The sequence below is a fragment of the Narcine bancroftii genome, chromosome 9 (genome assembly GCF_036971445.1).
Source record: "Narcine bancroftii isolate sNarBan1 chromosome 9, sNarBan1.hap1, whole genome shotgun sequence".
NCBI lineage: Eukaryota > Metazoa > Chordata > Chondrichthyes > Torpediniformes > Narcinidae > Narcine > Narcine bancroftii.
The window spans coordinates 1,722,069-1,748,303 of NC_091477.1; the positions used below are offsets into that span (position 1 = coordinate 1,722,069).

The following is a 26,235-nucleotide window of genomic DNA, read 5'->3' on the forward strand; positions in this document are numbered from 1 at the left end:
CCCTCTTTTTTTTCCCCCCTTCTCCCTTACTTCCCTTTTCTTCCCTCCTTTAGTTCTTACTTATACATTATTTTTACTTCTTTATATGTAGTTTGTCATCATTCTTTGTTCTTGTAACATCTCTCTCTCTGTCCTGCAGGCGTTCTGCAAATTCTCGTGCTTTCTCCAGATCCAAGAACAGTCTGTTTTGCTGTCCCGGGATAACTATTTTAAGCACCGCTGGATATCTTAAAATAAATTTATAGCCTTTCTTCCATAGGATCGATTTTGCTGCGTTAAACTCCTTCCTCTTCTTTAGGAGCTCAAAAGTTATTTCTGGGTAGAAAAAAATTTTTTTGACCTTTGTATTCCAATGGTTTTTTTGTCTTCTCTAATTTATTCATTGCCTCCTCCAATATATTTTCTCTTGTCGTGTATCTCAGAAATTTTACTAAAACAGATCTTGGTTTTTGTTGTGACTGTGGTTTCGGGGCTAATGTTCTGTGTGCCCTTTCTATTTCCATTCCTTCCTGCATTCCCAGGACTTTTGGGATCCAATCTTTTTTAAATTCTTTCATATCTTTGCCTTCTTCATCTTCCTTAAGGCCCACTATCTTTATATTGTTTTGCCTACTATAGTTTTCCATTATATCCATCTTCTGAGCTAACAACTCCTGTGTTTCTTTAACTTTTTTGTCACTTTCTTCCAATATTATTTTTAAGTCGTTCACTTCCATTTCTACCACCATTACATGTTCTTCCACATTTTCTAATCTTTTCCCTACATCTGCTATGACCAGCTCTATTCTACTCACTTTTTCTTCTGTACTTTTCATTTTTCTTTTCATTTCACTCAATTCTAGTGTCAGCCATTCTTTTACTGCCTTCATTTGTTCTTGAAAATTTTTAAAAATCTATGTATTGTCCATTCATTTTACCTCCTGGTTTGTGTCTTCTATTTCTCTTCCTTGTATCTGTGTCTCTTCTGACTTTCTTGTTGAGCTGCTTGTCTCAGTTTGTTGGGTTTTTTTTTCATGGTTTCTTGATGTTGGTCCTCTTCTTCTGGGCTGGTTATCTGTTGTGTCTCTAGTTTCCGTTTTTCTTTCTCACCCCTCCCGTTCCTGTTGCTTTCTTTATCTTCTAGCTGGGAGCCCTGCTGTCGGGCCTCTCTCAGCTGTTTGTGCTATGGAGTTTCATTCCACAGCTGGTCCCCCCTCCTGTTGGTGTTCTCCTTGTCATGCGCATCATGCATGCACAATTCCTCGCGCACGCGAGATGCGCACCCCTGGTTGGCTCCGTGAGCCATTTTTGCAGTCCTGCAGTCGGTGGGTCGTGACCCTGCGGGGTCTCCACTGACCTCAGGGAGTGGGCTCCTCTTTCCACGGCAGGTCCCTGCTTTTTCGTGCAGGTAAGCCTTCACCTTTCTCTTCCGGCATCTTTCTTCTTTTCTTTCTGTTGTTTTTGGCTTTTCTTTCTTAGGTGCCATTTTCTCCACACATTTATTTTTTATTTGTTGTGATTTGTGTGTCTGGGGCTTTGTTTTTTCTTCACTTTTTCCTTTTTTTGTTCTCCTACTGGCCACTACTCCATCACGTGACTCCTCCTCTGCTCTCCCAAATCTTGAAGTTGTCCCTCCATTCTCCTCCCACCTGCCAGTGGAAACAACCTCCCGGCTCCTGTCTTGTCAATTCCTTTAATAATTTTATGTTTCTCACAACATTGAAGTAGATAGGCAAGTAGTTGATTCACCAGGAGACGGAAGGCATTGACCTTACTGAGGGTAAATGGGATGAGAATAGATGGTTACAATGGTTGGTGGATTGGAGGGCCTTTTTCTCTTCTCTACAGCACATGCAGAACTCCTTGTGGGCTGCCAGATCCCAAGATCAGGTGACCCTCTGATGCAGGCGTTGAGGATACTGATGGGCTGAAGGAAAAAAAAGGACAAAGATGGGCAGAGGGGAGAGTTTGATACAAGAAACGGTGGATGCATTATGTCTCTGGGGAGAAGAAACGTCAAGAAGCACACTGCCCATTTAAAACATCCTGGGAGGTGTTGATGGATGGGAGCTGTTACTGGATCATTTCAAGGTTCCAGGAAGAGAGCAGGACAAGCAAGTAATAATGATTGGGCTTTCATCCCACAGGGAGGAAGAGTAACATGCAGTGGATAAAGTTACAGATAAGTAGCTCTAAGGCTTATGAGATTTGTAAGCAGTTAATTTAATGAGGGCATTTAAGTTTAGCAGGGCTTTGAGTCTGAGCTGGAGTGGGAAACGTCTGTTTCAGAATTACAAAGCAAAACCAACAACGGGGATTCACACAGCATCTTCAACATTTGACAGAAAGTACTGTCTTTAAATACCACTGTGAAACTTGGTCAGAGAGGTTGAGCTCAATCAGAATCCGTTTATTGTCATGTCATGAAATGTGTTGTTTTGCTGCAGCGTCACAGGTACAAAGCATTTGTATAAATCACCTTACAAAATAAATTTTTTAAAAGTGGTATAAGAAAAAGTCAAAGTAAAGTAGAGTCTGTGGTTCATAGATCATGCTGGAATCTGATGGCGGAGGGGAAGAAGCTGTCGTGCCACTGGGTGCTTGTCTTCAAGCTCCTGGACCTTTTCCCCGATGGTAGCAGAGTGAAGAGGGCATGGGCTGGGTGGTGGGGGTCTTTGAGAATAGAGGCTGCTTTTCTAAGACACTGCCTCTTGTAGATGACCTTGACTGAGTGAAGACTGATTGATGCCTGTGATCTCACAAGCCGAGTTACCCCCTGGAGCTTTTTCTTGTCCCAGGCATTGGCTCCTCTGTACCAGACATGATGCAACCAGCCAGAACGCTTTCCATGGTACACTTGTAGAAGTTTTCAAGTCTTTGATGACATACTGAATCTCCTCAGTCTCCTCACAAAGTATAGCTACTGGCAAGCCTTCTTCATGATTGCATCAACATGGCCGTGGTATGGTGGAACTGTGTTCTCAGAAAGTTAGCCAATGCTGCCCAGAACCCCCACACTGTCCGAAATTAGGTGCTCTGGGACCCCAAATATGGACACCCATGTGTCAATGAGTGCCCTGGTGCAGGTTTCTGTGGTATCAGCCAGTGGTATTGCCTCCGGCTACCTTGTGGAGTGGTCACCCATAGTCAAGAGGTATCTCACCCCTCGTGAAACTGGTAACAGCCCTACTATGTTGATGTGTACATGGCTGAACCTGTGCCACGCTGGCTCAAAAGTCTGTGGGGGTGCTCTCATGTGAACCTGCACTTTGGAGGACTGACATTTTGTACAGGTTGTGGCCCACTGGTTGACCTGTTTACAGAGGCCATGCCAGACAAACTTGCTAGCCACCATTCTGACTGTGGTGTGGATTGCTGGGTGTGCCAGGTTGTGGATTTCATCGAAATCCTGGTGCCTCCATGCAGCCAGAACGATGACGATGCCAATAGAGACGTTGCACAGCAGTGTCAGGTTACACTGGACGTCCTCCACCCGAGGCCAGAGATGCTGTCCTATATGCGAGGATCTTGGGATCCTGCTGCTGTGCTTTGGCAAAGGCCACGTAGTTGACCCTTTGGGACAGGGCATGTACCGACTCGATCATGGGGTATGTCAGAGCGTTGACTACCATGTTGCTTTTAACCGTGATGTGGTGAATGAATGTCCATGGTAAATTTGGACATGTAAGACAAGTGTCTCTGTTGTCGGGCCGACCATGCATCCGATATGTTATGGAAGGTGAAAGTCAGCATCTTGTGATCCGGTGAAAACCTTGAATTGCCAGCCTTCCAGAAAGTAACGGAAATGTCTTACTATCAGGTACAGCATCAACAGCTCTCGGTTGAAAGTGCTGCATTTGAGCTCAGGGGGGGTGGAGGTGAACTGCTGATAAAGGCCAGGGTTTGCCACTTGCCCTCAATGAATTGTTCTAGCACACCCCCTCCCATTGTGCTGGAGGCGGTAGGTGCCTTCAGTATAGGTTGGACCAGGAGGGTGATGCTGGCCAGTGTATCTTTGGTGTTCTGGAATGCCCTGGAAGACCCCCTCATCCCAAGTAATATCTTTTGACTTGCCTGACATCAGCACAAAGAGGGGGCACATGATGAGTGCCACTGCCATTATAAACTTGTGATAAACATTTATCATACTGGCAAATTCCTGTTTACCATGTGTAGTTTAGCAAAGTGCCAGACTGCTTCAACCTTCTTGGGGAGGGGTGCAGCCCGTGTCTGCTTCTCCTGTGCTCCAGGAAGTTGATGGCGTCCAGAGCGAATTGCCACTTTGCAGGGTTGCCAGTCAGCCCGAACTCACTAAACCAGGTGCACAGTTGTCTCAGGTGGGCAGCGTAGGGGTCTTCGTGGCTGCGGCTGGTGATGAGGATATTGTCCAAATAGATGAACACAAACGGGAGGTCCTGGCCCACCTGAAAAGTTTGTGCGGCTTTCTTGAGTCTGAAGGACATGCAGAGAAATTCAAACAAGCCAAAGGGGGTTATGATTGCCGTCTTGGGGATGTCCAAGGGGTGAACTGGGATTTGGTGGTACCCCTGGATGAGGTCCACCTTGGAGAATACCTGTGATCCATGCAGGTTGGTAGCAAAGTCTTGGATATGGGGCACGGATATCTGTTGGGCGTGGTGGCCTTGTTGAGGCAGCAGTAGTCACCACGTGGTCTCTAACCCCCTGCTGATTTGCGCACCATGTGGAGGGGAGAGGCCCAGGGACTGTCAGAATGCCTCACAATCCCCAGCTCCTCCACCTTCTTAAACTCCTCCTTTGCCAGGCTGAACTTTGCGGGAGGGAGTTGGCACGCCCTGGTGTGGAGCAGGGGGTCCTCGGTCAAAATGTGGTTGCAGAGAACTGTGGCGCCATTATCGAGGGAAACTCTACCGGGATGCGGGTGAATTCATTGTCCAAGAGTGTTATTGAGTCCAGGTGGGGGGGTGAGTAGCTTGGCTTCTCCCAGAGTCTGAAAAGTTCTGGCGTGCACCAAGCTCTATTCCTTGAGAGCGACAAGCAAGCAGAGGCCCGAAGAAAGTCAGCACCCAGGAGTGGTTGCACCACTGCCACAAGGGTGAAGTTCCATGTAAAATAGCTGTTACTGAACTGGAGGGGGACGGTGCGGGTCCAGAAAGTCTGAATGGAACAACTGTTGGTTGCCCTCATTACTGGGCCATGCTTGCCGTTGCGGGTGTCAAGGCCTGCGGAGGGTAGGACGCTTATCTCGGCACCAATGTCAACCAGGAAATGCTGCCTGACAAGGAGTTCCAGTTATAGAGACTATCACGTGGATCAACTGCCGCAGCCATCAATGACGGTTGGCCAGGGCATTTCCCCGAAATCTGCAGAGTGGGTGGCATTGATGGGGCTCTGCATCACATCGCTGATGATAGTAGCTGTCCCAGGGTATTAACGTCTCTTCACTGATCTTGATCTTGCAGGTGGTAGTTTGTGGGGCTTGCTCATGTGGACTATGACGGCGCTGGTGTCCTTTGCACTCCGGAGCATGTCCATCAGGCCATGACCCTCCGAGGGTCACTGAAGTCCTTGTCCGAGAGCAAGAGTTGGGCAGCTGCTCCAGAAAGATCCACTCAAAGAACAGGCAAGGTTTGTGGCCCTCAGTCAAAGTGAACATCTCGGTCATTAGGGTGGATGGGACCTTGTCCTCCAATCCGTTCATATGCAGGAATTGGGCCGTGCACTCGTGTTGGGAGAGCTTGAAAGTGCGGGTTAACAGAGTTCTTTGAGGGCTACATATTTCCCTTGCTCCGGAGGCTGCCGTAGGAAATCTACGACCCTTGCCGCTGTGTCCTGATCAAGGGCACTCAAGCTGGAACTGAGCCTCGGCCTGCTCAAACCACGTGTGGCTGCACCACCCGAAATGTTGGGAGCCTGAGTGAGACCAGGTCCACTTGATCCGTCATCTTTGGGTCCAACTGCTGTGTTGGTCCTGTCAGGGTTACCAATGTAGCGCTTGTGCTACACGAGCGTGGAGAAGAATGACACGCACTCCAAAGTCTTGGAAAACAAGACTGGTTTATTGCATTGGCTGTTGCGTTTATATGGGTGTTTATATGGTCATCGGAGCCCCGACCTGGAATTGACCAATGTTCCCACCAGAGTTCCTCAACTTACCGACGTGCGGCGGTCACCTGGGATGACGGCCGGTGTCACCCCCAGGTCCATGCAGTCGCCATGTTCGTCAGCCATTTTGTGGGCTGGTCTGTGTCTCTGTGTGTGGACCTCTACAACATGATATTTTCAAGTAATTTGGTTGAATGGCAAAACTGCTTCCAGTGGCAGGAACACCAATAACCTGGAAGCACGGGAACTGGGGAGGAAGATGGGAATGAATTTTGTTACCGCAGCAGGATTTGGAATGCTCTGCTTGACAAGGTGGGCAAGGGAGATTCACCATCAATAGGTTAACATAGGCGCAGCGGGTAAAGCTGCTGCCTCGCAGCTTCACAGGCCCCGGTTCAATCCCCACCTCGGGCACTGTCTGTGTGGAGTTTTCACTTTCCCTGACTGCATGAGTTTCTCTTGGGAAACTGCCGACATCCCAGAGATGTGCAGGTTGGTGAGTGAGGGATGGAATCTGGAAGAAGTTGATTAGAATGTGGGAGAATAAAATGGGTTAGAGCAAGGTTGGTGACGCGTGGTTGACAGCGAGCATAGGGTCAGTGGCCGAAGGGCCTGTAACTTCATGTGATTAAGAAAGTGAGAGGCTACATGAAGATTATGGGGACCGGCAAGCACAACTGCTGGGCTGAATCCCCACTCACTATCCTGTGTATCATTCACTCTTCTACAAGCTCAGTGGCTGAGCCATGGTTCCTGAAGACATTCAGAACAGGGACTGCCCTTTCCACACACCCACCAATCAGCGATGACTTCAAGCCCATTCCCACACACTCAGCATGCCCCATGTGTGGTTACGGGCTACTCTCTGCAGTTCTCACTTTCCAGTTTAAGTGGGGAGAGCGCCATTCTAGGAAATCTGCTCTATTTGTTTTGACGTTATTTTCCGCAGAACAAAAATCCACTCTTTCCTTGGTAATCAACCAATGACAAGAAGGATTTCTCTCTCTACCTCTCTCTCTTTCAGAAACATTGTGATCGACAGAAAGCCAACCTCCGTATCCGTTTCAAGCCTTCCCTCTTCCAGCACGTGGGAATGCATTCTTCACTAGCCGGAAAGATCCAGAAATTAAAAGTAAGTTCGCATGCAGGGTCAGGGTCATTTCAGGGTCAGAGTCCTGCAGTAAAACGTGTAACCCGAGGCCTGACTTAAGAGCAGATGCTTCGGGGGATCTTCCTAAATTTAGATGTACAGCACAGTAACAGAGCCTTTCGGCCCACGAGCCCGTGCCGCCCAATTACACCCAATTAATCTACAACTCCAGTACATTTCAAATGGTGGGAGAAAACTGGAGCCCGTGAAGAAAACCCACACAGACACAGGAAGAATATACACACTCCTTACAGAGAGCGCGGGATTCAAACCCCAATCCCAATCGTAGACACTGTAACGGTGTTGCGTGAACCACAATGCTAATTGGGCCAACCCTTTCTGAAGGGCCTTGTGCAAATTAGACCCGAGCCGACCCTACACCGAATAGTCCAGATTTGCAGAGTTTTTGCTTCACAGCAACTATCTTGCCCTTCCCTTCCCTCTCCTGTTTTGCCAAGTTCTCTGTGACTGCGGCTCGCACTCTCATCTCTGATGCAAGTGGTTACTCAAGTTTCCTGTTTTTCCCCTGACTATAATATCATGAGCTACAGATTCCTATCTCCCCCAAAAATGCTTTCTCTTGCAAACTGAGCACCATCCTGTTCAGCCTCCTGAAGCCTCTTGATTCTGCCCTAATCCTTATCACTTTTCTGGCATCTTCATCTGTGGCTTTGCATCCTGCCTTTGTAACATGGATACCCCTGCACCGCGCTTCAAGTGAGGCTTCACACAGGTGATAGAAAGATGAATGAAATTTTTAAAAAGGCTCCAATTCTGATCTCAAAGCTGAATTTAAATGTAAATTAAAGTTTAAATTAAAATGAGACATGCACCGATGCTGCCTGTCCAGCTGAATTTGAATGTAGATTAAAGTTGAAATTAAAATGAGACATGCACCGATGCTGCCTGTCCAGCTGAATTTGAATGTAAATTAAAGTTGAAATTAAAATGAGACATGCACCGATGCTGCCTGTCCAGCTGAATTTGAATGTAAATTAAAGTTGAAATTAAAATGAGACATGCACCGATGCTGCCTGTCCAGCTGAATTTAAATGTAAATTAAAGTTGAAATTAAAATGAGAGATGCACCGATGCTGCCTGTCCAGCTGAATTTAAATGTAAATTAAAGTTGAAATTAAAATGAGACATGCACCGATGCTGCCTGTCCAGCGGAATTTGAATGTAAATTAAAGTTGAAATTAAAATGAGACAGGTACCGATGCTGCCTGTCCAGCTGAATTTAAATGTAAATTAAAGTTGAAATTAAAATGAGTCATGCACCGATGCTGCCTGTCCATCTGAATTTAAATGTAAATTAAAGTTGAAATTAAGATGAGACATGCACCGATGCTGCCTGTCCAGCTGAATTTGAATGTAAATTAAAGTTGAAATTAAAATGAGACAGGCACCGATGCTGCCTGTCCAGCTGAATTTGAATGTAGATTAAAGTTGAAATTAAAATGAGACATGCACCGATGCTGCCTGTCCAGCTGAATTTGAATGTAAATTAAAGTTGAAATTAAAATGCGACAGGCACCGATGCTGCCTGTCCAGCTGAATTTGAATGTAAATTAAAGTTGAAATTAAAATGAGACATGCACCGATGCTGCCTGTCCAGCTGAATTTGAATGTAAATTAAAGTTGAAATTAAAATGAGACATGCACCGATGCTGACTGTCCAGCTGAATTTGAATGTAAATTAAATTTGAAATTAAAATGAGACAGGCACCGATGCTGCCTGTCCAGCTGAACTTAAATATAAATTAAAGTTGAAATTAAAATGAGACATGCACCGATGCTGCCTGTCCAGCGGAATTTGAATGTAAATTAAAGTTGAAATTAAAATGAGACATGCACCGATGCTGCCTGTCCAGCTGAATTTGAATGTAAATTAAAGTTGAAATTAAAATGAGACATGCACCGATGCTGCCTGTCCAGCTGAATTTGAATGTAAATTAAAGTTGAAATTAAAATGAGACAGGCACCGATGCTGCCTGTCCAGCTGAACTTAAATATAAATTAAAGTTGAAATTAAAATGAGACATGCACCGATGCTGCCTGTCCAGCGGAATTTGAATGTAAATTAAAGTTGAAATTAAAATGAGACATGCACCGATGCTGCCTGTCCACCTGAATATTAAGAGCAGTTTTCCTTTTATTTCCATTTTTTGGATTGATTTGCAGACAATGTTGGGGACTCAGCAGGTCAGCTCACAGCTGACGGAAGCAGAGAACTGATGTCTGCTGTCAAAGGCCCTGCTCTCAACTAGCATCTGCAGCTTTGTGCTTTCCACTTTTTCATTTACTCAAAGAAAATTGGCATGGAGACAGGTCCTTCATCCCAACTTGTCCAGGCCAACCTGTTGTCCACCCAGGTTAGCCCCATTTACCTATGTTCGGCCCATATCCCTCTAACCTTCTCCTAACTGTGTACTTGTCTAAATGTCTTTCAGACATTACAATTGTCCCCAGCTCCATCACTTTTTCTGGCAGCTCGTTCCACACACCAACCACCCTCTGTGTGGGAGAAATAAGGACTGGCTGGTCCCCTTGAAATCTTTTCCCTCTCATCTTAAATCTGTGCTGTCTTGTTTTAGATTCCCCTACTCTGTGGGAAAAAGTCTGTGTCTATTTACCCTGTCCATGCCCCTTATGATAAACATCAATAATGTGAACAATTGTATCAAGATGTCAGAGCTCTGTCTTCACCACCCTGTCTACTTGTGCTGTACACTTTCATGGAACTATAAACCTGTACCTTGAAGCCTCTCTGCGCTACCATTCATGTTCATTCCTGTCCTGGTTCATCCTATCAACGTGTAGTACCTCACAGTTGTCCAAATTAGGCCATGCCTTCCAGTGACAGGTCGCTGGGAGATTAGAGAGCACAGAAACATGTATGGTGCATAAATGTTGGCAGTTTGGTGATGAGAATGGAAATCCAGAAATGCTGGAGGAACTAAGGTGACGGGAATGCTCTCGCACTTCATATGAGCCCCCCCCCCCCCCCCCTCTGATCTGTTACAGTAAACAATTGCGATGAACATTTGCCTACAGTGTTTATTGAATCACCTCCAGATGTAGCAGCCACAGAGCGGCAGAGCTTCACACTAAGCTCAGCTGCACCACCTGCTGCAGCCCACTGGCATTGTGGCTGCTTGACAAGCCCGTTTGTAGTTGCATGTGTCTGATTTCCCACACTCCTGGAGCTTTCTCATCTCATTTTATCAGGTGGGTATGATGATTTAATTTTTCCTTAAGTCAGAGATTAAGAGCATTAAAAAGCGTAGACCAAAAGGAACCATAGAACACTACAGCACAGAAACAGGCCCCTTCAGCTGAACTATTATCCTGCCTCGTCCCACTGACCTGCACCCAGTCCATATCCCTCCAAACCCCTTCCATCCATGTACCTGTCCAAATTCTAAAACGAAGGCTCCAGTATTTTAAATAAGATCTGTTTTAGTGTTTGTATGTGACCTACACTTTAAAAACCTGCCCTAATTTATCTCCCCAAAACATATCTATAATCTGTCACACCATGGACAAACGTGAGTGTGGAAGTGTGACACAGAACTGAAATGGTGGGCTACTGGGAAATCACTGTTACGGAGTGAAGGTGCTCAGCGATCTCCCAATTTGTGCCCAGTCTCTCCGATGTAGAGAAGGCCACCGGTAAATTGGAGGAACAACACCTTAGTTTCCGTCTGGGCCCTCTCCAGCCAGATGATGTTAACATCGACATTTCTGGTTTCTGCTAACCTGCTCTCCTCTCTCCCTCTTTCCAGTTCTCCCCCCTTCCTTGCCCCTCCCCCTCCCTCCCTTCTCCACCTTTCTCCTCCTGTCTTTGCAACCATCCCTTCCCCCTCCAACTCTTTGTTCGGACGCCTGCCGACATTTTCCCTTATCTTAATGAAGGGCTCAAACCTGAATCGTCAGCTTTGTATTTTTTACCTTTGCTGTATAAAGGACAGTTTGAGCTGTTGAGTTTCTGCAACTTTGTGTTTTTACTTCAACCACGGCATCTGTAGACTCTCGTGTTTTACTTTATAAGACATTTAGACAGGGAAATGGACAGGGAATGTTTGGAGGGATGTGGGACTTAGCTCAGGTGGACAAGCTGGTCAGCATGGATGATTTGGCCTGAAAGTCCTGTTTACATGCATCATTCAACTCTGACACTCATGGGGGTAAAATAAGATGTGATGAGTGTAACTGGGTGTTTGATTTTTGTATCTCTCCATCATCTAAATCATATTCAAATTATCTTGGAATAAATCTATTATGTTTGCATATTTAATTTACTAAAAGCTTTGTGTGTACTCAGAGTTGATTAATCCAATATCAGTAACCAAGAGAAGTATGTAATTGCTGCGTAATAAGTTTGTGTTAGCAAATTCTAATATAATTCTGGCTCAGGAATGTAAATAGTGAGTGCATTGCTTATGTGGCATTGGAATGAAGATGAATATCTCTGTACCCAGGCCCAAGTGGGGCACAGTGACACAGATTCTCTTACTGTTTTTGTAATGCACAAGCCAAGATACATCACCCAAGTCAGCTGGGATTTTAAATTCAGTCAATTGAAAAAAAAACAATCATCCTAAACTAAAAAGTCTGCAGACGCTGGGATCAAGTGCAATACACAAACATGCTGGTGACACTCAGCAGGTCAGGCAGCATCCATGGGAAGTAAAGTGTAATCAGCGTTTCGGCCCTGAGCCCTTCGACAGATACACAAAATGTTGGTTATCCTGTGGGTGCCAGTGTCCTGCTGGGTATCTCCAGCGCGTTTGTGTATTGCATGAGTAATGATGAATATGAGAGCTCATCTGGAGAAGAACAGTAGCTCTCTTCTTTGTCTGGCTGACACTTTTCTCTCAACCTTGCAGAGTAGTTGGATTGGAATTGCATCTTGGGGAAGTAGTGATGGACAAACCCACATCTATAAAATTGTGTCCTCTCAACAAACTGCACACTTGATCTAAACTCTGTCCATTAGAGTCATACATTGCAAAACTTCGAGGGTGTGCCACAGTTGAATACAATCGTGGCTAATCATGTGACCTCATTACCCTATATCTACTTTCTCTCCATCCCCTTGAGCCATGAGGTCCACATTCAACTCCCTTCCGAATACATCTCACGAACCAGCCTCAAAAACCTTCCGTAGCAGGGAGTTCCACAAGTAGTTTCTTTCTCCTCAACTTTATCCTAAGACTCTGACCCCTTGTTCTGGATTTTCCCAACATTGGGAACATTCTTCCTACATCTAACCTGTCTGGTCCTGTCAGAATTTTCTATGATTCCATAAAATCCCCTCATGCTCCCAAGTTCCAATGAGTATAACCCTGATCTAGCCAGTCTTTTTTCATCCATCAGTCCTGCCTCCTTGGAATGAGTGTGAGCACAACCCGGAAATAGGCCCTTTGGATCACCATTATCACCCTGGCCATTAAGTACTAATCTTGATCTGTCCCATTTACGAGATTGTGGGAACTTGCTACAGCTTCCGATGATTCAAGTGCTTGCCTGATACTTTTAACGTGAGACTCTGCCTCTCCTTCAGGAAGGGTTTCCATACTCTGGGTGAAAAACTCCTCCTCAGCTCCCACCTAATCTCTTACCCCATGCCCTCTCTTTGCCCTCTCACTGTGGACATGCCTTCTGTGGAGACAGGTTTCTTACTTTCCTCCTGACTTCTGCAGCACAATCTCATCCCTTACTCAGCCTCCAAGGGAATCCCAACCTTTGCAGTCTCACTAAAGGGTCTCACCATGAAATGTTGACTGACCTTCTCTCTCCACAGAAGCTGCCTGTCCCACAAAGTACCTCCAGCTTCTTCTTGTTCAGCAATTTGTGACTTTCTCTTTTCAGTCTCTGCCCAGAACTGGACTTGTTGGGCACAGATTCTCCTCTGCTGCAGCACTCCACTCTAGTAGAAGGCAAATGGTTTGAATTTCCACAGTGCCTGTCTCATCCATGGGCTTCCCATTGAGGTTTATAGTGCAGTATTCCCATCTGATAACATGGGGAAACATAGCAGCCAGCCTGGACACAGTAGGTTCCACAAATAGCAGTGGGTGAGCTGAGCAGGCAGTTTGTGGAGTAATGTTGAGGCATAGACAAGATGGACATCCAGTGCCTTTTTTACACAGAGAGTTGTGGGTTCCTTGAATGCCTTGCCAGGGATGGTGATAGAGGCTGGAACATTGGAGCATTTAAGAAACTCTTAGGGAGATGGATGGAAGAAAACTGGAGAGTTACATGATAGGAAGGGTTTAGTATTTTTGTTGTTGCTGTAGTGTTCTATGCTCTATTCCAGCGTCTCCCCTTTCCTTCAGATTTTTAGCATTATTTTTCTTCAGTCTGCCCCTGTTGACACTTCCTCCAGTCAGATTGGCAGGAACTAACACCCTATCCCTACCCTCCAATAGCCAGCACCTCCAGCATTTGGTCTCACTGTATCACAGATACTCTGTTTATCTCCCCTTCAAAAAAACCAATGATAGATTATTATCCCACTCCACAGATGCTGCCTGACCTGTTAAGTATAACCAGCATTTCATTTTTACTTCCCCGACTTCCAGAACTCTGTGTTGATGTGTTTCTGACCACCTCTTGTTGATTTCTCAGGATAAAGACTTTGGAAAACATGCCCTGCATAAAGGACATTCCAATCCCCCGGCAGAGGTCACTTCCAGCCTGAAAACCTACCAGCATTTCACACTGGAAAAGGCTTATATGGGAGAGGATTTTTTCTGGGCTTTCACCCCAGTGGCTGGTGATTTTATAAGTTTCAGATTTTTTACACCAGTGAAAGTGGACAGGTAGGTTGGAATTTTATGTCGTTGAATTTTTTTTGGAGCTTCATCTGCCCTGTGCTCTCTCAATCTCTAATCAATATTTGCCCATTTTTGCACTCCAAATCAGGCTTCTCCCACCCAAAGAATCCTCGCCCATGGGCACTCTCCCCGTCACCCACTCTCCCCATGGACACTCTCCCCCATTGATACTCCCACGCTCCCCCGCCACCCACGCTCCCCCGTCACCCACTCTCCCCATCGCCCACTCCCCCCCCCCCAGTCACCCATGCTCCCCATCACCCATTCTCCCCCACAGACACTCTCCCCATCACCCACTCTTCCCACCCACTGAATCCCTTCCCACAGCCTAAGGACACTTGCCCATCACTGATTCTCTCCATCTACTGAATCTTTGTAACTTGAACTCTCAACTTTCTGGCTGAACACTAAAAGGGCTCTGTCATGAGTTGGTATCCAGGAAACAGATATTTGGCTAGAGGGAAAATAAGGGATAAAAGGAGTGTTGTTAAAATCTGGATCACACAAATGGAATGCTGGAGAGAGTATGGTGAGGAGGATGTCAGGCTGGAAAGTGTTGAGATGTAGCAGATGGTTTGAATGGCCTTCTCCTGGTCAGACACACCCACATCCCAGGAATGGATCCAAAATCCAATTACATTCTCAATACCTAACTTCAGGAAAGGTTCTGCAAATTGTTTTGCCAGGACTGTGGCAGATTTAGGCTGTGTGGTTGGCGTAACAGATAGAACAGTGCTAACGATTGGGACCAAGGTTCAAATCCTGTGCTGTCTGTAAGGAGTTTGTATGTTATCCCCGTGTCTGCGTGGGTTTTCCCGGGGGCTCCGGTTTCCTCCCACCCTTCAAAATGTACCGGGAATGTAAGTTAATTGGATGTAAACTGGGCGGCATGGGCTCGTGGGCTGGGATGGCCTGTTACTGAGCTGTATGTCTAAATTTAAATTGAAAAATTTAACTGAAGAAGCAGGTGCACAAATTGGGGCTCAGAACAGAGGAGGTTAAGCAGTGAGCAGCCAGAAACATTTGACGTGGAAAGGTTTCAATAGAGAAAAAGCTGTAAAGCGCAGATCCAGGCCCTTTGGCACAACCCATCAATGGCAATGACAGCGAGCTTCATTTCCCTGCATTTTTGTTCCCTATCCCTCTAAACCTTGCACGACATTAACCATGGCAAATATCCTGTAAGCATTGTAATTCTACTTCCTCTGACAGACTCACCACCTTCTGTGTGAAAACACTTGCCCCTTGGGTCACATCCCACCTTCAAACTTTGCCCTCTTGTTTATAGACTCACCTACCCTACGAAAATTACTTTGACCACTGACCCTATCCATGTCCCTCAATTTCATAAACCTCTAAATATGTTGCACCTCAGCCCCTTACACTCTTAGGTGAACAATCCCAGCCAATCCAGCCTCTCCCTCTAACTCAAGCCATCCAGGAAACATTCTGGGTTTCTTTTTTGCTCACTCTCTTGCTTGTTTCGACAAATCAGAGGTCTTCAATGAGGACTGTTTAACATTGTTGGAATCTGGACACAACCCTGGAAAATGTCATGGAAGATGATTCCATCAATAATTTTACAAGAAACTGGGCAGGAGCTCGCTGCTAGGGTGTCTTGAAGTCAGCCCTGACTCCAGGCTCAGCCAGTCTTCTACTGTTGGTTCTCAACCCTTCTTCAACATCTGACTCTTGCTCTTCTGTCCTCAGGTTTTTCTTCCGCAGTGGCAATATTGAACACCCTGGTGACAAACTCTTCAACACTACTGTTGAGGTCTTGCCATTTGACGTAAGTTGAGTTTTGGCGAGGAAGTGAAGTGTTTGCTGCTTGCGCCGCCTGCTTGAGCACACGGGGTGAATAAGTGCTTCAAGGGAGTGAAACATATCTAGTTGTCTTCTCTTACTCTGCCCCACAGATGGTACAGTCAGGAAAGGAAACCTTGCTGGATGGAAAAGATAAGTTTCCCAAATACCAGAGAACAGAAGATGGCTACATCCGAATCGGTAAGACGAAGGAGTTTGAGTCCTGCTCCACAGGATCAGAGTGCTTGATGTGACGTGATGTTGAGAAACTGTGACTTAGTGAGGAATCTTGTGTGGTGTTGGGTGAAGGCTTAGCATAATCAATGTTGTAATGGATAAAAAGAGCACTTGGAGTGGCCAGTCAAATGGTTCAACTGATTAATAAAACCAGAGAAAATGCTGGAAATACTCAACAGCTCAATCAGCACCTGGGATCAGAGATACATCATGGAAACAGGCCCTTAGACTTGCTGCACCTATGCCGAACTTTGCATTTAAATTTAAAATTAGAAATGCAGCACAGTATTAACAGGCCCTTCCAGCCCACGAGCACATGCTGCCCATATACCCCAATTCATCCATCATCCCTGTACACTTTGGAATGTGTGAGGAGACCCACGTGGAGACAGGGAGATCATACAAACTCCTTATAGACATCGCTGGATACAAACCCGGGTCGCTGACGCTGTAACAGCATCGCAATAACCGTGCAGGTTGTGCAGACTGGGGCTTTTTTCTCTGGAGCGTAGAAGATTGAGAGGGGACTTGATAGAGGTGTTTAAGATTTTAAAAGGGACAGACAGAGTAAATATGGATAGGCTTTTTCAATTAAGAGTGGGGGAGATTCAAACTAGAGGGCATGGTTTAAGATTGAAGGGGGAAAATGATAAAGGGAACATGAGGGGAAATTTCTTTACGCAGAGGGTGGTGGGAATGTGGAATGAGCTTCCGGCAGACGTGGTTGAGGCGGGATCATTGGTTACATTTAAGGAAAGACTGGATCGTTACATGGATAGGAGGGGACTAGAGGGGTATGGACCGGGTGCTGGTCAGTGGGACTAGGAGGGTGGGGATTTGTTACGGCATGGACTAGTAGGGCTGAACTGGCCTGTTCTGTGCTGTAAGTGGTTATATGGTTATGGTGCCACCCTCCCCTAACTGCCACTCAACTACCTAATTCTGCACATCCCATTGTATTCTCCCAACATTCCCATCAACTCTCCCCATATCCTACCCCTCATCTACACACGGGAGTAGGAGGCAACTTACCATAGTTGATTAATCTACCCACCCCCACAGCATGCGGGAGGAAATCGGAGCGCCCTGGGAAACCCACCGCGTTCAAGGGGAGAATGTGCAAACTCCACACAGACTGCATCGGAGGTTGGGATCAAACCCAAGTGTCTGGAGCTGTGAGGCATTGACACTACCTGCTGCACTGCCGTGCACCTGTTCCATGGAGAGAGAACCAAATTTACTGTTTCAGGTCGCACCATCTTCAGCACCAACAAAATGTTAACTCATTTTCTCTCTGCATGGTTTGCTACCTGACGTGCTGAGTCTTCCCAGCATTGCCTGCTTTTATGTCTCATTGCCAGCAACATTTTTTCTTTCATCTCTTTCCTTTTATTGCAGCTTCCTTCATCAATGGCATTGCCGAGGGAGAGGTAGATCCATTATTTGGGCCACTGGAGGTTGTTCGCTTGTCCACCCTGTCAGACTCGCCAGTCTGGGTGATACTTAGTGAGGTGATTTGTTCAAAAATGTGTTCTGTGATAAGTTGGCTCCTCCATGGAGAATCTGTGGTTCGATAAGAGACATTAAATCTCAAAGTTTCAAACAGCTCACGAACTGGTAACCAGAGGGGGTGAAACACAGACGTCTGCAGATGCTGTGATTATAGTGAAAACCACATAAATGCTGGAGGAACTCAGCAGATCTCACAGCGTCCATAGGAGGTAAAGGTAAACTAATGTTTCAGGCTGAGCCCTTCTTCCAAGGTTTTTACTACAATCAGAGAGACTACAGACTTTTATGTTTCATTCCTCATCTTTCTCACAAGTAAATAGATGCCTGACAGTCAGGAAGCAGTAGGTGGGCTGAAGGGCCAAGTTCTGAGCTGTGTGACTAGGTTCCATGGTAGATTTTAGAAGGGAATTGAAGATCAACAGGAATATATTGAAAGAGAGGGAGAGTAGGAGCTAATGGATTTCTATTTGAAAGGGGTAGCAGAGATTTAATGGTCCCAACACAGTCTTTATCCAGATTGTAGTAAAGGGTTGGGGGGGGGTATAACAGTAAAGAGGTTTCAGAGTTTATTGTCAAAAATGTGAGTATGGTGTACAAATCTATCAAAAGTCGTACTTGCTGCAGCCACGTAGGTAGGGGAGATGCACCATCTGCAATTGTAAGCATTAAAATATCTATACAATAACATTCTATGCATCATCAACAGTTGTGACCATGTCCTAAAACTTTCTTTCAGATATTTATAAAGAAAGCTGAGACTTAATGGAAGAGAAGACCAGGGTTTGACACTAAGTGCTGCTCCCTGTAGCCTGCGATGGTTCGATTCAGGAACCTTTCTCCTCGCTTCTCAAGCCTTCGAATTCATCGCAGAAGACTATACCACCTACTGGCCAATATGGAGAGCAGGAACGGCCAGAAATGCCACTGAATAAACTGAAGTATCCAGGAGCAGTTTGCGTCTGCTTTGTATCTTTTCTACTTGACAAAATCAAATATTGTATGAGGCCCATTTTTCATCGGATATTCCATATTGATGCTCACTTGTCCAATTTGTTCTAAAACGTACACCATTTGATCCTGTACTTTGTGGAATGTTTACACGAGGAGGTGCTGACCATGATGGACCTATTGTATAGATTGCAGGAAAGGGTGGGAAGAGTGGACAGAAAGAGTGAAGGAATTTGTTATTGGAGGGATAAAGGGTAGGAGAGTGTCTTATTGGATGGAGAAAGGGTAGAGGGGGGTCTTATTGGATGAAGGGTAGAGGGGGTCTCATTAGAGGGAGAAAGGGTAGAGTATTGGGGAGAGAAAGGATAGATGGAGTTTCTTATTGGATGGAGAAAGGGTAGAGGGAGTCTCTTATTGGAGGAAAGGAGTCCAGAAGCATCCCAAAGTGAAAGGATGGGAATGTCTCAACAGGATGGAATGCCTCAAATTAAAGGGGGGTGGGCAAAGCAAAATGTCGCATTGAAGGGTGGAAGGAGGAGGGAGCCTCTCTAATTGAAGGAAGGGGAATGTGTTTCTATATGAGGGAGGAAGAGGGGAAATGGGGCTAGGGAGCATCTCTCATGGAAAGGGTTAGGAATATTTTCTTTTGGAAGTGGAGAGAAGGGAACATTGCTATTGGAAATGGGCAGAGGGCTTTGTCATTACACGGGAAGGGGTAAGGGGCAGCGTTTCAGTAGGTGGGATGTGAAATTGTCTTGGTGGTTGAGAATGGAGGATGCGATGGGGACCAGCTTGCCAAAGAAAGGAAAATGGGGTTTCCTTGAAGATGGAATAGAATGGTGAGTGTTGGAAATTGAATTTAAAAGTTCAGTGATAAGGGGCTCTCTCTCATGAAGTTTCTCAAACTGGAGAGGTCAGAAAAAGAGAATGTTTGGTGTATATCAATAGATGAAGGTGGTTGGGGATAGATGACTAGAAGATAGATGAGCATCTGAAATGAAGATTGGAAAATGGAGTGGGTCATTGAATGAGTGTCTCAAATCAGGGATTTATCCAGATTATGTGTCCTTAATTTTTACTCATTTTAGAGAGAATTTTATATCCACTACAGTCAATAATGTTTCAGATGCAAGCTTGATTACAGACAATTTTTAAAAATCATGAAATATTTAACTGGAGTCTAGGTTCATGCCATCTCCAAGGAAATAGGTGCTGGATGAATCCTTGTTTCCTGTGTAAATTTATTGGTTAAATGTGCTGAGACACGAGATGTGATTGGCCGATGTTAAATACTCCTCATGGTACTTGGACCCTATTATGACCAGGTTGGTGCTGGAGAAATCAGACTGAGCAAAATAAATGTTTGTGCTCTGATCCACACTCCCTGGAGGTGATCAAGGACTCGCTCTGTCTAATGATTGCAGGATCTTTGCTTTGAAACCTTGTCAATTCTGTGGAAACTAAAACAAGTGCTGTAGCAGACAAAAGTTTTTGTTTCTGGATCAGAGTTTAAGGGTCTAAGTATTGCCGTGAAAGTTGGTGTGAATCGAAATAATGTTTCTTGTGTTTACGTCAACCTTTTCAGGTAAAATTATTGAAAGGAGAATTTCTGCTTCCAAGGTGTTTTTATTATAAGTAATAAAGATTGCAGTGAATGGATGAAAGAATATAATATATTCATTTTATAAACTGTAATGTTTTACACAATCTGTAAATAAGGCCCAATTTGTAGATAATAAATCTGTATCCATGACAAATCCATAATTGTGATTCGGGAGAAATCCATTAGAATCAAATAGTTTTAAATTAATGTGAATGTATTCTGACATAACTTGGGTAAAAGTTCTTTTGGTTCCCTGATGGCCTTGCCCCACCTTGTCTCTTTCAAGGTGTGCATAGCAGCCCAAAAAGATCTGTGGTTCGGAACTTAATGCCAATCATTCTGATTATAAGAGCTCTATGAAGTCCTTGGTTTCAGAAGGAAGAGGAAGTTCTGTAAATTGCTGTATTTGCTTTGCACAGAGACTGTGTGTAGAAAATTCATGCAGATTCCTCATGTAGGATGCTCCAAATAGGCAAATAATCTCTGAATGCCCATTAGATGAGGCAGTGATGATGTCTATACCCCAATGGAGTGAACGAAAGTCTCCAGTCACTGTGATTGCAGTCAAAACACAGAAATGCTGGAGGAGCTCAACTGGTCTTGCAGCGTCCATAGGAGGTAAAGATATATTACCAACGTTTCGGACCTGACACCTTCCTTGTGGTATGAGTGAAAAAAGACAAGCATTTGAATTAATGGCTGAGGAAGAATGGGAGGGGGGAGGAGTTCAGACCAACAGACAAAAGGAGTTCAATGGATATGAAAAGAGGAGAATTGATTTTGGCTCTGTGAAAGGGAAAAGACAGAGCTGGATGAAAGGCAACAGGGTAAAAAGATGGGGGGGGGGTCTCTGAAACTGAGAGGTCGGTGTTAATGCCATCTGGTTGGAGGGGGCCTAGTCGGAAGATGAGGTGTTGTTCCAATTTGCGATGGTCTCAGTCTGACAGTACATGAGACCATGGATAGACATGTCAGCAAGGGAATTGAAATAGATGGCCACTGGGAGATCCACGCTATTGTGGGCAGAGCCAAGATGCTCAACAAAACTGCAATGGTCCATTTTAAAATTTGTTGAACTGGGAAGGGATTTAAAGCAGGGGGGCAGAGGATTTGAGATTTAGTTCTCTAGTTAATATAGAAGAAATAAAAGAGAGTCCTGGATTTAATCTGTGAATTGTATTCTGATCCAGAAAGTTGGAATAGCCAAAGCAATTGTGCTGGTTTTCCAGTATTGGGACAGTGGTGCAAGATCCTGAATGTGGTGCATGTGCATGTTATTAAATGCACAATTAGTGAATAAATGTGTCCATGGTTGGCCACATCTTGTTGGTCCATACTTCTAGCAAATCACATTCATCAAGATCACAGATGATCAGTGTTCGTGCCATTGTTCAGCCCCAACCCCTGTACTCTTGCTTTCCTTCATATCCAGAAATCAACAAACTTGCATTTAGAATGAATCCAATGACCTCCTGTTTGATGTTGAGGATTCCAAAGTTGACCACCCTGTAGCAAGGAGGGGTAGGGACAATATTCTCTTTTACCACCGGACGTAATCAGGGTGACCCTTATTATAGAGCTATGCACTATGACCCAAAAGTGCTCAGCCAGGAGGTGGAGACACAACTTCCTGGCATCCATCCTGACAAGCCCTTTAAGAATTTTTGATTGACTCCCATTCTTAACTTATTGGCAAGTACCACCATCTTCAGTGAAGAGACCAAACTGATTGGAGTTATTCAGCTGTGAACTCACCCAGGCTCTGTACAACCATGAAACAAATTGCAGATATTGAGAGTCTTGAGTATGTGAAGTGCAGGAGGAGCTCAGTGGGTCAGGCAGTAACTGTGGAGAGAAGTGGTCAGGCAATGTGTTAGGGCCTATGTTAAAGACCAAAGTAGGAAGGCGTGATATCAAGTATACTGAAGGGGAAGGAAGCAGGGGAGGGGCTGAAGGAGGGTGAGGTGGAGGGACAGGTAGAGGAAGTGACCACTTGGAAGGTGGGGAAGTTAGAGAGAAAAATAAGAAAATTAGTAGGAAGAGATGGAAACACTGGAACCAGAGAGAGGTAGGGGTTCCCTAAAATTAGAAGAATCTGTTCCTACTGTTGGACTTAAGGAAGTCCAGGAGGAATATGATGTGTTCCTCAAGTTTATTTTTGGTGTGAGAGATGGGAAAATTGATCTAAAATTATGAACATGGAAGAAACTAAAATTCATCAGTTAATGGCTGTAACCAGTACAAACAGGATGAGCTTGGGGATTAGGATGCAGGAAAGCAGAGTCAGCACGATTAACATAAGAATCTTCTTTGTGACAAGAGCCACCATAAGACTAAGAAAAGGAATGGTAAGGTACAATAGAATGTAGGAAGTTGAGGTAGTCTGGATCAGATAAAGGTCTCCTAGCCCTAGATAGAAGTACCAAGTCCTACATATCTAATTAGCTAACCTTACACAGATTTATACATATTAAATTAGCCAACCCTAGAAGGTGTGAATAAGGACAATGACATGATGGGACACCCACAGGATACCCCCCCACCCCTGTCCTCCAAGTGTACTGAAACTGCACGTAGGCAGGAAGGATTGCCTATGCCAAACCCATCCAGGGGGCAGAAGAATGTAAGGGGGAGGGCACTCTGATACTGAAATTGACTATAAAAGTTGGGTGAGCCCCAGTATGTGTGTGTATTCCCAGGGTAAGGGGAAGCACCCAACTTTGCATTGTTGTAAAATAAATGTTCTTTGTTCTCAATTTTTGTCTTGAGCAATATCTTTAAAGGTACTTTAATTTCTAACAAATGGGGGCTCGTCCGGGATCACACTCCCTCCACTGACAGAGTGTCCCGACGACGAGAGTAGGTGCACCCCGGCTGATTCAGCTGGACTAACGGGCGACGGGTGGCTGGTCAGTGGAAGAAGCGAGTGATATCCGAGAAGAGGCATTGAGAACAAACGACGGGAGGAAGCACACTAGAGCATTGCTACTGGAACTCGGTAAGAGTAATTTTACTTGTCCTGATTTTTTCATAAATCCTTGTAAAGTGTCCTCGGTCCAGATATTTTCATAAATCCTTGTAGAGTGTCCTCGGACCTGATATTTTCATAAATCCTTTTAGAGTCTCCTCAGTCTTGATAATTTCATAAATCTTTGTAGTGTATCCTGAGTCCTGATATTTTCATAAATAATTGTATAGTCTCCTCAGTCCTGATATTTTCATAAATCCTTGTACAGTCTCCTCAGTCCTGATATTTTCATAAATCCTTGTAAAGTCTCCTCAGTCCTGATATTTGCATAAATCCTTGTAGAGTCTCCTCGGTCCTGATTTTTTCATAAATCCTTGTACAGTCTCCTCAGTCCTGATATTTTCATAAATCCTTGTAAAGTCTCCTCAGTCTTGATATTTGCATAAATTCTTGTCGAGTCTCCTCGGTCCTGATATTTTCATAAATGCTTGTAGAGTCTCCTGAGTCCTGATATCTTCATAAATAATTGTATACAGTCTTCTCAGTGCAGGTAATTTAATAAATCCTTGGAGAATCTCCTCAGTCCTGATATTTTCATAAATCCTGGTGGAGTCTACTCAGTCCTGATATTTTCATAAATCCTTGTAAAGTCTCCTCCGCCCTGATATTTTCATAAATTCTTGTAAAGTCTCCTCAGTCCTGATATTTTCATAAATCCTTGAAGAGTCTCCTCAGTCCTGATATTTTTATATATCCTTGAAGAGTCTCCTCATTCCTCATATTTTCATAAATCCTTGTAGCGTCTCCACAGTCCTGACATTTTCATAAATCCTTGTAGAGTCTCCTCAGTCCTGATTTTTTCATAAATCCTTGTAGAGTCCCCTCAGTCCTGATATATTCATAAATTCTTGTTTGTAGAGTCTCCTCAGTCCTGATATTTTCATAAATCCTTGTTGAGTCTCCTCAGTCCTGATATTTGCATAAATTCTTGTAAAGTCTCCTCAGTCCTGATATTTTCATAAATCCTTGAAGAGTCTCCTCAGTCCTGATTTTTTCATAAATACTTGTAGAGTCTGCTCAGTCCTGATATTTTCATAAATCCTTGTTGAGTCTCCTCAGTCCTGATATTTGCATAAATCGTTGTAGCGTCTCCTCGGTCCTGATATTTTCATAAATCCTTGTAGAGTCTCCTCGGTCCTGATATTTTCATATATCCTTGAAGAGTCTCCTCAGTCCTGATATTTTTATAAATCCTTGAAGAGTCTCCTCAGTCCTAATATTTTCATAAATCCTTGTAGCGTCTCCTCCGTCCTGACATTTACATAAATCCTTGTAAAGTCTCCTCAGTCCTGGTAATTTAATAAATCCTTGGAGAGTCTCCTCAGTCCTGATATTTTCATAAATCCTGGTGGAGTCTACTCTGTCCTGATATTTTCATAAATCCTTGAAAAGTCTCCTCAGTCCTGATATTTTCATAAATCTTTGTAAAGTCTCCTCAGTCCTGATATTTTCATAAATCCTTGATGAGTCTCCTCAGTCCTGATATTTTTATATATCCTTGAAGAGTCTCCTCAGTCCTCATATTTTCATAAATCCTTGTAGCGTCTCCACAGTCCTGACATTTTCATAAATCCTTGTAGAGTCCCCTCAGTCCTGATATTTTCATAAATCCTTGTAGAGTCTCCTCAGTCCTGATATTTTCATAAATCCTTGTAGAGTCTGCTCAGTCCTGATATTTTCATAAATCCTTGTAGAGTCTCCTCAGTCCTGATATTTGCATAAATCCTTGTAGCATCTCCTCAGTCCAGACATTTTCATAAATCCTTGTAGAGTCTCCTCAGTCTTGATTTTTTCATAAATCCTTGTAGAGTCTCCTCAGTCCTGATATTTGCATAAATCCTTGGAGAGTCTCCTCAGTCCTGATTTTTTCATAAGTACTTGTAGAGTCTCCTTAGTCCTGGTAATTTAATAAATCCTTGTTGAGTTTCCTCAGTCCTGATATTTTCATAAATCCTGGTGGAGTCTACTCAGTACTGATATTTTCATAAATGCTTGTAGTGTCCCCTCAGTCCTGATATTTTCATAAATCCTTGTAGAGTCTCCTCAGTCCTGATATTTTCATAAATGCTTGTAAAGTCTCCTCAGTCCTGATATTTTCATAAATCCTTGTAGAGTCTCCTCGGTCCTGATATTTTCATAAATCCTTGTAGAGTCTCCTCAGTCCTGATATTTTCATATGTCCTTGAAGAGTCTCCTCAGTCCTGATATTTTTATAAATCCTTGAAGAGTCTCCTCAGTTCTGATATTTTCATAAATCCTTGTAGAGTCTTCTCGGTCCTGATAATATCATAAATCTTTGTAGTGTATCCTGAGTCCTGATATTTTCATAAATAATTGTATACAGTCTCCTCAGTCCTGGTAATTTAATAAATCCTTGTCGAGTCTCCTTCGTACTGATATTTTCTTAAATACTGGTGGAGTCTACTCAGTACTGATATTTTCATAAATGCTTGTAGTGTCCCCTCAGTCCTGATATTTTCATAAATCCTTGTAGTGTCTCCTCAGTCCTGATATTTTCATAAATCCTTGTAAAGTCTCCTCAGTCCTGATATTTTCATAAAACCTTGCAGAGTCTCCTCGGTCCTGATATTTGCATAAATCCTTGTAGATTCTCCTCAGTCCTGATTTTTTCATAAATACTTGTAGAGTGTCGTCGGTCCTGTTATTTTCATAAATCCTTTTAGAGTCTCCTCAGTCTTGATAGTTTCATAATTCTTTGTAGAGCATCCTGAGTCCTGATATTTTCATAAATAATTGTATACAGTCTCCTCAGTCCTGGTAACGTAATAAATCCTTGTAGAGTCTCCTCAGTCCTGATATTTTCATAAATCCTGGAGGAGTCTCCTCAGTACTGATATTTTCATAAATGCTTGTAGAGTGGCCTCAGTCCTGATTTTTTCATAAATCCTTGTAGAGTCCCCTCAGTCCTGATATTTTCATAAATCCTTGTAGAGTCTCCTCAGTCCTGATATTTTCATAAATCCTTGTAGAGTCTCCTCGGTCCTGATATTTTCATAAATCCTTGTAGAGTCTCCTCGGTCCTGAT

At 44.2% G+C, this 26,235-nt stretch overlaps 1 protein-coding gene across 4 annotated transcripts in view; it reads left to right on the forward strand.

Moving 5' to 3' along the window:
- Nucleotides 1-20,322, forward strand: part of mgat4b (alpha-1,3-mannosyl-glycoprotein 4-beta-N-acetylglucosaminyltransferase B) — a 166,950-nt gene extending 146,628 nt beyond the window's left edge. For 3 of the 4 annotated variants that reach the window (XM_069897969.1, XM_069897970.1, XM_069897972.1), the window contains 6 exons: nt 7,088-7,195; nt 13,850-14,043; nt 15,769-15,847; nt 15,975-16,062; nt 17,497-17,609; nt 18,347-20,322. In XM_069897969.1, the coding sequence (XP_069754070.1) occupies nt 7,088-7,195; nt 13,850-14,043; nt 15,769-15,847; nt 15,975-16,062; nt 17,497-17,609; nt 18,347-18,373 (609 nt within the window). In that variant the 3' untranslated portion in view covers nt 18,374-20,322. The remainder of the gene's footprint in view (nt 1-7,087; nt 7,196-13,849; nt 14,044-15,768; nt 15,848-15,974; nt 16,063-17,496; nt 17,610-18,346) is intronic. The other variant, XM_069897971.1, reaches the window with a different exon arrangement.
- Nucleotides 20,323-26,235: the final 5,913 nt, after the last annotated feature.